General features: G+C 33.3%; 2 protein-coding genes across 2 annotated transcripts, besides 1 other annotated feature; both read right to left on the bottom strand.

The window, feature by feature from the left end:
- Positions 1-25: 25 nt before the first annotated feature.
- TVAGG3_0675690 (GTPase protein) lies at positions 26-976 on the bottom strand (the record flags this gene model as incomplete). The annotated part of the gene is made up of 1 exon (XM_001320429.1): positions 391-945. The coding sequence occupies one exon, from the start codon at positions 943-945 to the stop codon at positions 391-393; it is 555 nt and encodes a 184-aa protein (XP_001320464.1).
- A 505-nt stretch (positions 977-1,481) lies between these two features.
- On the bottom strand, positions 1,482-2,994 carry TVAGG3_0675680 (uncharacterized protein; the record flags this gene model as incomplete). Its single annotated transcript, XM_001320430.1, has 1 exon — positions 1,545-2,987. One exon carries the CDS (start codon positions 2,985-2,987, stop codon positions 1,545-1,547), a length of 1,443 nt encoding a protein of 480 aa, XP_001320465.1.
- A 4,071-nt stretch (positions 2,995-7,065) lies between these two features.
- Positions 7,066-7,757: a mobile genetic element.
- Between the last annotated feature and the right edge of the window lie 5,457 nt (positions 7,758-13,214).

The raw sequence follows: 13,214 nt of genomic DNA, 5'->3' as shown, positions 1-13,214 counted from the left end.
CTGAGATATTTTGATTGATTCAATTATCTTTCTTTATTTCTATTAAGAACGTACAATATTCTTTTTACCATTCTCGTATATCTTAATATTTGTCCATAGAGTACTTCCATTTTACAGCTTTGTTTGGTTTTTTGATAAGTGATCACCCTCTCAATACAAATAGCTTAGTTGTTCATAACAGCAACTATTATGGTCAAGTTGTGAATGCACTTATACATATTATTCGTACCTTTTTTACATAAGTAAAAATCTAATATCTACATTAGATGCCAATTCTAAAAATAAGAAAGATAAAGATAAAACACTTTTCACTTCAATTTGATTTCTGAAACACGGTATTAAACTAGTTTTCTTTATTTAACATCGAATTTAAACGTTTAGTCGAAGTTCTTATAGAATTTCGCAATATCCATTACTAGAATCCTTAGAATTATTCTGTTTCAAAGCAAGGCGACAGATTTTTTCGAAGCCTTTGTTAATGTTATCATTTTGATTTTTTGAAACTTCAATAATTTCAGTGTTGTTCCATGATCTAGAAGATTTTGCTTTAGCATCTTCAATTGGGACGGCATGTGGTGCTGGAAGTTCGCATTTGTTTGCAAATATGACACATGGTGGATTCTTAGTCTTCTTTATGCGGACGATATCGTCATAAAGCTTACTAATGTAATCGAAAGTAAACTTGTCATCAACTGAATAAACGATTCCGAAGGCATCGCTTTGTTTAATTAAATGTAATATTAATGCCTCCGCGTCTTCCCCATTAGGTGTAACGGTGGTTTCGCAAACAAAAGTTTCACCATCAACAGAAATGTTTTTCTGAAAAGTGTCTTCAAGTGTTGGAATCATTTCATCGTCACTCCCTTTAACGAACCGTAATGTAATGGCTAGCTTGCCATAGTAATCAGCTCCGAGCATTAAAATATGGATGATCTTTTCAGGCATTACTAATTAAACTGCGGGACAAAATGTAATTGAAGAGAAAGATATCTTTTTTAGAATTTAGTGTAATTTCTATTGTCCCCCTCAATTACATCTATATTCAAGAATATTAAAAATAATGAAGCATTTGTATTTATTTTTAATGAACTACCTCTAATCGTTGCATCTTCTCTTCATGGTGGATTGATTCCCACACAATATTTACGATTCAGGGTTATACTTTAATGATGCATGTTTCTTTATACATAGAATTAAAGAAGCCACAGCCAATTAATGATCTTCCAGAGCGTCTAAGACAATAATTGTGCTAATCTGCAGAAATAAGCTACAAATATCCATCATTATAACCTATTAGGTCTTCATCTGCTCCAACATTTCAAAGAATGCAAGTCAAAGTAGTAAATGTATTTCATTAAAGCTAAATTTGAGAAATCTTCTCGTTTCATTCTAACGTTTCTGAGAGAAATTGTAACCCACAAAACACTGATATATTACCCGTACAAAGTTTCTTCCATTTCTAGTAATAGATTTAAATAATTTTTATGAAAATTTTAAATTCAAAATAAATAAGAATTAAAACATGAACACAATGAGTGAAAATTTCATTTCTCAAACTTAACCTTCCTCTCGCGAGTATCTGGGAAGAGTGAATCTTTAAATCTTCCGATATGAGCTTTATCTGTTTCGCTGTCGAACTCGTATGGGATATACTTTGGCAAGTCATTATTCCAAAGATAATCATGTAAGAAATCGGAATCTTCTTCATTATCTTCTTCCTCGGCATATTCTTCTTCTTCCTGGGCCGGATGTAATTCGTTAATTGATCTGTTGATAATTGTTTCGTTGGTTGGCTCTTGTGGTTTAGGAATGTGAGAGATATCTAAATCATTAGTAATTTTAATATCGTTTTCATGAATTTCTTCGCTCAGCGACTGCTTGTCATGATTAGCGTCGGCGTCGCGTGCCTCATTTTCATTTTCTAACGGCGCCGACGAAGGATCTTTTTTTGGAGATTCCTGAACTGGCTTTTTCGCAATAGTTCTGACTGGTTTAGGATAAGGCCATGTCATCTTTGAAGGAGATGTCCTCTGTTTTGGTTCTTCATCAAATGCTGAAGAAGCTGTATCTTCATTTGGTAATTGGCGTCGTTTAGTAGGACTTCTGTGATGATGGTGTTCACGGCGTGGCTCTTCTGAGGCTGTATAATCGTATTTTGATCCATTTGATTGACGATGATTTCTTTTTGTTGGTTGTTGAGTTGCTGATGCATAAGATGCTTGTGAGCCTTCATCCCCTGAAACTGTATAGTCGAATTTGGAACCGTCGCTTGGAAGATCATCATCTTCGACTTGTGATGGATGATCTGAAGCTGTGTAATCGAAACGATCACCATCTGAAAGTTCGCCGTTTGATTCTTGATCTGAGACAGTAAAATCGTACTTTGAGCCGGCATCGTCTTCTTGTGAATTTTCATGGTCAGAAGCAGTATAGTCGAAGACAGATCCGTTGTCGTAATCATAATTTGATACACTACGCTCTGAAGCAGTGTAGTCATACTTAGATCCAATCGACTCTTGCTCAGAAGGGACGATTTCGCGAGATCTATGATGATGTGATGTATGTCTGTGGTGAGATCTGCTGGAAGATCTTGTAGTTGAGCGCTTTGGAGAATATTTGCCAGATTCGGCCTTGGTTGGAGAATATTTACTAGGACTCAAAGCGCATAGGTTGCTGGAGTGCTTATGTATGGATCGAGACTTCGAAGTCTGATGTTTGGAGGCTCTAACGGAATCTTTCTTTGGAGAATTTCCAGTTGGAACACGAGTTAGCGTGTCAGCGGTAATAAGTTCGCGAAGTAATGAATCCTTCCATAAATTGAAAGTATGTTTAATATGATTCATTTTGGCGGCAACATATTTTTCTTTCAAAGAAGGTTTATCCGCGAACATTGTGCTGTTCATTGTAACAGAAGAGTTAAGCGTATCACGGAGATATCTTGTTTTGCTCTCCAGTTGCTGCAACTCAGCAGTAACTTTAGAACTCATATTTTTTTGAGCAGAAAAAAAAATTTTATTTCTTTACATCACATTCATAAAACAAAAGTTAGTTCTGCAAGATTTTTCCCTTCAGCTTTAATTTTTGTAATGGAAACATGTTTGTCACTTGCCATAAAACTGACATGCAAGGAATCGCTGAAATATAGTGGTAATATGGAGATTTTATTCATAAAAAAATCTTTAATTTATATGTAGAAGACATACATTATAACAATATATTTACTTTGTAAAAAGGAAGCCAATTCCTTCATTACGTCTGTGAACACTCTAATTTTGGACGTGTCGTTGTCATTCGAAAGTCCTTTGATCGAATTAAATATTGTCAGAAGTGTGATACTGCTCATTTAGTAAAATTGACGTAAATGTATAGACTACACGTATCTAGCACACGGACGAGATTTTTGAAATATGCAAGTTCTTAAGATTGGGCAGAGATTCGAGAACTAATGCCTATTCTCATAATAAAGTAATTATATTTGCAACCAAGAATATCTTTTTGTAAAATGTTGAGAATAAATCCGGAAAATAAATTCAACTAAGCAAATTTTTATCAAAATTTGTGATTTGTTTATATCTATCTGGTTTGTGACACACTAATTATTGAATTTGAATAAAATTAAGTTCGAAATTCGGTATAATACAAATAAGATTGGGAATAAAACGCTGGAAATTGGATTTCCTCTATGTCACTGATCTGAACAACCTGTCTACTTGAAAGATAAAATCCCAAAATTATTTCAAAAATCGAAAAATGATAAGCATTCTATTATTTTCGATTCTGACATTATTATTTTTCTAAATTTTTTGAAATCTTCATTATTGAATTTGATTTTTCTCTTAAATATTAAATAAATTCGAATAAAATGAATAATACAATTATTATTATAAATTACATAGTTATCAAAAACTTCTACAGAATTAAATTTAAATGTATTTTGCAATCAATATATTTTATTTTATAAAATATCAGACAGTTTAAAAGATAATTAGCAAAAGCATTGATTTAAGAGTAAGAACATTGCTTAAAGTTGCAATTTTATATTATGAAATATCTATTCCCAAGAAATAAATAACTCATTCGAGCCAAAAACCGTCCTATGATTTACTTGTTACTTATATGAATCCAATGAAAGCTTCAAATAGATCTTACATTACGCTTTTCAATTCAATTCACTCCAACATTTCAATTACAAACGATAACAAATTGAATCGACGAAGAGGGAGAGGCTTTTTGTATTTATGGGCGTGTCAAAAATGGTTTTTGCAAAAAAAGTGCCAAAATAGGGTACTTTACATGATGAACACTTAAAAAATAAGGATATAAACTATTTATTGATATAAATAATCAGAATTAGGATAGAGTGTGAACATATTTGAGTTTGATCATGATATGAGTATTTAATAAAATTATATATTCACAATATATGTAAATTACTAATTTCTATAATGGACCTTAGTATACTTGTTGTATAGTCAAAGATTTCATATATGAGATGTTTGTAACATAAGTTGAAAATTGGATGAGATTATAAATTTAGACTGATATTATTTTCAACTTGTAAAATTTATCACAATAACAATGTGTATGGTTATATTATTCATATCATTGATAAAAAGAAAAAAAAGTTAGTTATATTATTATAAAAAAGATTTTATTCTAAGTATTCTTTGTAGTTTAATATTCATCGTCTAGAAGAAAAGTACTGAATGGGCTGAATGTGAAAATGTTGATCAGTGTTCAATATGATATTGAAATTTGGTAAAGTTGAATTTTTTCACGTAAATGAAGAAGTTAATAATTCTTAGCAATTTTAATGAATAAATCAGTAAATGAATTGTTTGTAAGACTGTTTTTTTTTATTTTGATAAAATACCCTACTTTCCCAACATTTAGAATAAGGTTATTGCCCTAAAATTCAGTTATAGACACTTAGGAGAGCATTTAAGCCATGATATTTTGGCATATGATAGAGAAACATCTTATAAACATTTTCAGTATGTTTTCCTATAAAATAACGATCTCACATGAAATTACTAAAATATCAAATTTTGATTTTCACTTTAAAGTTGGGAGAATACTCTACAGTGACAGGGTATACAATTTTAACCTTTGTTTTGATTATAAATAAAGTATTGATAGAGATATGAGTTGTACAGAATTATACACGTGTGTTTAATCAAATGTAAGTTGTGCAACAATAATGATTAGCTAGATAGTATATTAAGGAACTGTGATTTATGATCTAATTCAATAAGATGTAAATGATATTCAAATATATTAAATAAATGCGAATGTTCAAGATGTGAAATCAGTTAGTTAATTGTTGTATATAGATATTTTACTGTGATTAATGAATTTTTTAACAATTTAAAATTATCAAATTTCAAAATATGCGCAATGAGATAATTTGAGAGTATTTTGAGAACTGAAGACTTATGATTTAGTTTTTTGAATAAGCACATCAATATAAAGATAGAAAATAAATTGAGATATAATTTTTTTGAAGGTATTATAAGGGTGGAGGTAGTAGGATAAATTTTTAATGTTCTATACTTTCATGGCAAATAATTAAATAGAAGTAAAACTTTGTTTTAAGAATTGAAAATTTTAAATAAAAAAGGAATGTTAGTAATGCTAATTTATTTGATTCCGGGGGACACCCCGGTTATCAAATATATTTATTAAAATGGAAAATCTCTCACTTTTCGAAAAAATCGAAACTGCAAGGATCTCCGATTCTCGATATGATAATTTATTTGATTCCGGGGACGCCCCGGTTATCAAATATATTTATTAAACGGAAAATCTCTCACTTTTCGAAAAAATCGAAACTGCAAGGATCTCCGATTCTCGATATGATAATTTATTTGATTCCGGGGGACCCCGGTTATCAAATATATTTATTAGAACGGAAAATCTCTCACTTTTCGAAAAAATCGAAACTGCAAGGATCTCCGATTCTCGATATGATAATTTATTTGATTCCGGGGGACGCCCCGGTTATCAAATATATTTATTAGAACGGAAAATCTCTCACTTTTCGAAAAAATCGAAACTGCAAGGATCTCCGATTCTCGATATGATAATTTATTTGATTCCGGGGGACGCCCCGGTTATCAAATATATTTATTAGAACGGAAAATCTCTCACTTTTCGAAAAAATCGAAACTGCAAGGATCTCCGATTCTCGATATGATAATTTATTTGATTCCGGGGGACGCCCCGGTTATCAAATATATTTATTAGAACGGAAAATCTCTCACTTTTCGAAAAAATCGAAACTGCAAGGATCTCCGATTCTCGATATGATAATTTATTTGATTCCGGGGGACGCCCCGGTTATCAAATATATTTATTAGAACGGAAAATCTCTCACTTTTCGAAATTTTTTTTAACAAAAATATGGCATTCTTAAATTATAGTTACATGTTATTTCACAATCATTATCATTAAAAAATTCAATTATTCAAGTTGTTTTGTCCCGACGGTTTTTACGGTTATAAAAATGGTTGCGAACTCAATCCATCAGCAAAATGTCGGTTGGGGTGCCCTTCTTGGCCTCCTGAGTACTCACCAAGATACCCCCAGCTCCCGCAAAACACCTCCCTTAGGTGAGCATTAACTGATGACATGAGTTAACAATTCTACAAAATCATCAAGCATGAAGGTTTATGATTTATAAATCAAAATCTCAGAAACTGCTTGACTTTGCAAGTTGCTGTCTTTACCGGTTACTCTGCTGCAATCTCTTTTCTGATTGCAGGCAGAGTTCTGCATCCTGAGGACTTTGCCTTGCAGATATGCTTGTAATCACTACGTGAGCAACTTGGTGTTGCAAGTTGCTGTCTTTACCGGTTACTCTGCTGCAATCTCTTTTCTGATTGCAGGCAAAGTTCTGCATCCTGAGGACTTTGCCTTGCAGATATGCTTGTAATCACTACGTGAGCAACTTGGTGTTGCAAGTTGCTGTCTTTACCGGTTAGCTTTTTTTGAAGTTTCTTCGCATCTTATATAAGCTCTAGATCAATATTTATCATCAGAATTTGCATCTCATAAAGCACAATATTAATCAAATAGGCAAATTTCATTCGGAGTCTCTCATTAAATGAGAAACTCCGAATGAGATTTGCTCTAAGGTAATGTACTTGTTATGCTTGGCCTAGAAGCAAGGAGGAAACATGTATATGGTTTGTTTATACTGAAGTTATCTGGAATTCTCTCAATTGAGGATTCAAATCCAGATAACAGCAGTATAAGTTAATATTGTTGTGCACCTCAGGTTGTTTATAGGCCCGAGAACGAGAAAAGAATTTATGGTGTGAATTGGCTCGATATATACCTACGCTCTGTAAAAAATACGTTATATTTTCTTTCATATGAGAAAAATGTTTTTCTTTTTTATAATACTATGTGCTTTGTTACTTCATAAATTGTCTATTTTTCTTATTAAAACCTATTTTTTCCGTGTGATTCGGAATCTACGCATTCAAAAAATGCGTTTTCCGCTCTCAGAACGCGAAAATATGAACTACATGACGAGATAAATCGATTTATTATGTTCCTAAATATTCTCATTTTTCAATCTTGCTCAATACTCAAAAATAAGCAGACTCTCAAATAGAGAACATAAAATAACTCATATTTATCATATTAAAATTTTGAAAAAGTCTCCCGAAAAAATCATATTTCGAAAATTTCAAAAAAATAAGTACATTTTTCGCCAAAGAAAAAAGAAAAATGTTTTTTTTTGAATTTTTGATGATAATATGCACTCCTGACGGTCGCAGTGTCTCATTCCGGGAGACATTGCCTGTGCATGTCTCCCAGAATGGCATACTGTTCCGCATTCATAACTTGAATGCGGAACTTTGACCGACAAGAGTGCATTGTGCACTCTTGTTGGTCTGCATGTGTCATTCCGGGAGACATTGCCTGTGCATGTCTCCCAGAACGAGACAATTTATTGCAATCAGAATACGATTGCAAAACTTTGACCGACAAGAGTGCATTGTGCACTCTTGTTTGTCATCCACTATGATACTTAGAGAAAATACTTTACTTACATTATTTAAAATATTAATTTCCCTATTTAATATTTATTTATTTTTTTTGTGCTTTATATTCCCTATGGCATGTACTGAACTATTTTATAGACTCTACCGAGCTATCTCCACATATAAACATTTGACAATAACACATATATACTCTCTTCATATTCTAGTCTCATGACATATTATTGCAAAAGCTATATTTATACAGCATACCTCATAAAGTCTCATTATATCCCTATCTAAGCGTTCAAAACCTATTTTCCCCACGTAATCTGATTCTTCAGGCTCCGCTGATTCGATTTCTGCTGTCAGATCGTGAAAATATGAATCACATAACAAGATAAACACAAATCCAAAATAATAATGTTTTCTTCAAATTGACTCTTCCACGATATTCATATATTTGTTATTAATTCCGTTTTCCCTTACAAATGTATTTAATTTTCTGAATAATACGTATTATAAAATGAATATCTCAAAAACTAAATTAAAAAATTAATACTGGGTAATAACTAGATATATTGTGACTTTTTGAATTCACACACTTTTGGAAAAAATTGAATTTTTCTAAAATGATGTTGTTTGAACATGAACTTAAAGAGTTTTTTTACGAAAATATCAAGTTGGGTAACTTGTGTTTATCTTGTTATGTGATTCATATTTTCACGATCTGACAGCAGAAATCGAATCAGCGGAGCCTGAAGAATCAGATTACGTGGGGAAAATAGGTTTTGAACGCTTAGATAGGGATATAATGAGACTTTATGAGGTATGCTGTATAAATATAGCTTTTGCAATAATATGTCATGAGACTAGAATATGAAGAGAGTATATATGTGTTATTGTCAAATGTTTATATGTGGAGATAGCTCGGTAGAGTCTATAAAATAGTTCAGTACATGCCATAGGGAATATAAAGCACAAAAAATAATAAATAAATATTAAATAGGGAAATTAATATTTTAAATAATGTAAGTAAAGTATTTTCTCTAAGTATCATAGTGGATGACAAACAAGAGTGCACAATGCACTCTTGTCGGTCAAAGTTTTGCAATCGTATTCTGATTGCAATAAATTGTCTCGTTCTGGGAGACATGCACAGGCAATGTCTCCCGGAATGACACATGCAGACCAACAAGAGTGCACAATGCACTCTTGTCGGTCAAAGTTCCGCATTCAAGTTATGAATGCGGAACAGTATGCCATTCTGGGAGACATGCACAGGCAATGTCTCCCGGAATGACACATGCAGACCAACAAGAGTGCACAATGCACTCTTGTCGGTCAAAGTTCCGCATTCAAGTTATGAATGCGGAACAGTATACCATTCTGGGAGACATGCACAGGCAATGTCTCCCGGAATGACACATGCAGACCAACAAGAGTGCACAATACACTCTTGTCGGTCAAAGTTTTGCAATCGTATTCTGATTGCAATAAATTGTCTCGTTCTGGGAGACATGCACAGGCAATGTCTCCCGGAATGACACATGCAGACCAACAAGAGTGCACAATGCACTCTTGTCGGTCAAAGTTTTGCAATCGTATTCTGATTGCAATAAATTGTCTCGTTCTGGGAGACATGCACAGGCAATGTCTCCCGGAATGACACATGCAGACCAACAAGAGTGCACAATGCACTCTTGTCGGTCAAAGTTCCGCATTCAAGTTATGAATGCGGAACAGTATGCCATTCTGGGAGACATGCACAGGCAATGTCTCCCGGAATGACACATGCAGACCAACAAGAGTGCACAATACACTCTTGTCGGTCAAAGTTTTGCAATCGTATTCTGATTGCAATAAATTGTCTCGTTCTGGGAGACATGCACAGGCAATGTCTCCCGGAATGACACATGCAGACCAACAAGAGTGCACAATGCACTCTTGTCGGTCAAAGTTCCGCATTCAAGTTATGAATGCGGAACAGTATGCCATTCTGGGAGACATGCACAGGCAATGTCTCCCGGAATGACACATGCAGACCAACAAGAGTGCACAATGCACTCTTGTCGGTCAAAGTTCCGCATTCAAGTTATGAATGCGGAACAGTATGCCATTCTGGGAGACATGCACAGGCAATGTCTCCCGGAATGACACATGCAGACCAACAAGAGTGCACAATACACTCTTGTCGGTCAAAGTTTTGCAATCGTATTCTGATTGCAATAAATTGTCTCGTTCTGGGAGACATGCACAGGCAATGTCTCCCGGAATGACACATGCAGACCAACAAGAGTGCACAATGCACTCTTGTCGGTCAAAGTTCCGCATTCAAGTTATGAATGCGGAACAGTATGCCATTCTGGGAGACATGCACAGGCAATGTCTCCCGGAATGACACATGCAGACCAACAAGAGTGCACAATGCACTCTTGTCGGTCAAAGTTCGCATTCAAGTTATGAATGCGGAAATTGCCATTCTGGGAGACATGCACAGGCAATGTCTCCCGGAATGACACATGCAGACCAACAAGAGTGCACAATGCACTCTTGTCGGTCAAAGTTCCGCATTCAAGTTATGAATGCGGAACAGTATGCCATTCTGGGAGACATGCACAGGCAATGTCTCCCGGAATGACACATGCAGACCAACAAGAGTGCACAATGCACTCTTGTCGGTCAAAGTTCCGCATTCAAGTTATGAATGCGGAACAGTATGCCATTCTGGGAGACATGCACAGGCAATGTCTCCCGGAATGACACATGCAGACCAACAAGAGTGCACAATACACTCTTGTCGGTCAAAGTTTTGCAATCGTATTCTGATTGCAATAAATTGTCTCGTTCTGGGAGACATGCACAGGCAATGTCTCCCGGAATGACACATGCAGACCAACAAGAGTGCACAATGCACTCTTGTCGGTCAAAGTTCCGCATTCAAGTTATGAATGCGGAACAGTATGCCATTCTGGGAGACATGCACAGGCAATGTCTCCCGGAATGACACATGCAGACCAACAAGAGTGCACAATGCACTCTTGTCGGTCAAAGTTCCGCATTCAAGTTATGAATGCGGAACAGTATGCCATTCTGGGAGACATGCACAGGCAATGTCTCCCGGAATGACACATGCAGACCAACAAGAGTGAACAATCCGCTTTCTCCTTTGAAATCCAACATTCTAATCACATCTACAATAATAAATTGTTATAAAATACTAATCAAAGATCCAATACAATTCTACTATCTTATTCACACATTACCAATGTTAACACCTCTTATAACTTAAATTATTTCATAAAATTTGTTTTTATATCTTATTATTTTCTCATAATGCTTCTAATACATCTCTAATTTCTTACATTCAAACACCAATATCGTCATACTATCATAAGCACTTAATTTTTTCAAAATTTTAGACTTAAATTTGAGCTACATTTTCATCATCATTTTTAGCCTTAAGCTTCTATAAGGTTATAATACATTATCGTAATATTCTAATATTTATGATTCTTACTACTCAATTCAATATAATCATATAAGTCACTCATAATCAGGAGCATAATTTAAAAATCTATAGCTCATATTTTGACAATTATATATATAGATGATGCATATTGCAATTCCGGTTTCAACACGATCAAATGTCAAACCATGATAAAATATATATCAATTTACAAAATATCGATTAACATTAGAATCCATATCTAATTCCATCAATGCACAAGTTGTAAATGCTTAATTCATCTTTGAGAAACGTGAATAGCACAATTTTATAAGATTATTTGTTGAATATTTAAAATATAAGCCAAATCGAATCTGCTGTATATTACTTTAGTTTATCATTGAATGTTAAATGTGTTCATATAAATATTTGAGTCAGATATCGCATTTTCTAATTTCAAAATTTATCTCATGAAGTTAGAATTTATTTGATCATACAACATCATATTAGTCAAACTAGAGTTCAATCGCGATTCCAAAATGGAACAATTGCTTGTTTTATCAAAATGTTAAAATATTAATCTAAAAAACTTAATATCTAACCAAAACATTCTAGAAATATCATATACAGGTATATGCAATCTAAATGCACACGAAATACTGAAAATTAAAAAGAATATTTATGAGATTATTAAATCTTATGCATTTCAATGAAGAGTCGATAATTATCATCTCTATAGGTTATATATCAACATATGAGTTTTTGGATTGACCACTACTATACTAATGTGATCAAATTAATCTGATTTCTTGAATTTTCATTTGAAGCATTCGCAGTAGTAGGAGTACCTTCATATATTAACATATTAAAAAATTGCGCCCAGATTCGCAGTTTAATCATGATTTTAAGATTGCATTAGATTTCGAAATGCAGAAAAAAATCACTTTAGATTCCCTTCAAACTCTAAGCATAAGCATGTCTCTATATGAGGAAACTATTTGAGCTATTCATTTGGCGGCCCAAAAACTCATGTTGCCTGAGCGCAGAAAATACCAATTTTTGGACCCTGGGTAGGGGGTCATGCATGTTTTCTAAATGTTGGAAAAGTAGGGTAATTATAGAATATCTCCAAACTTACTAACCTTTCTAAAAGTATGAATTCTTTCTTGTGAGAAAATGAATTTGAATCAAAATCGAACTTTTGAATATATAAAGTTGGAATTTTGATTGGAAAGCTGAGAAAATAAGTAAGTTTGCTTTGCATTCTTTTTTATTAACTATTTTAATATCTTTGTCGATGGATAACTTTTAGATTAATTCAATTTAAAACGTTAACGAGAATTGTGTCTTTGAATAGACTGATTACTGATGCAATAAAGTAGTTATGCAGTAAAAAGTAGAATTCGGTAACTAAAATCCTAATTTTACTGTATCAATGAATGCGGTATATGAATCAGTATAGATTCATTGAGCAAAAATGATTAAAATACCTCTCTTTTTTCTAATTCATTTATTTTTATATCATTATTAGTGCAAATAGTCAGTGTTATGTTAAGATATTAACGCTGTTCCAAAAAAATAGTAATTTATACGTTTAATATGAGTTGCATTAGCAAAAAAATGCATTGATGGTAAAATTAGCTTGAATTGATCCAATTCAAATTCCAAATTTTTTTCAAAATAAAAAAAATTAATTTAAAATTTGTTAGAAAAACTATGAAAATCATGATTTTATGAAATATTTAGAATATTTTCAGAGGTTAATTATATTTATT

This window comes from Trichomonas vaginalis, chromosome III, assembly GCF_026262505.1.
Source record: "Trichomonas vaginalis G3 chromosome III, whole genome shotgun sequence".
NCBI classification, from domain to species: Eukaryota; Parabasalia; order Trichomonadida; family Trichomonadidae; genus Trichomonas; species Trichomonas vaginalis.
Note: the sequence above shows the minus strand (reverse complement) of the source record. Positions and strands in the feature narration are given on the sequence as shown.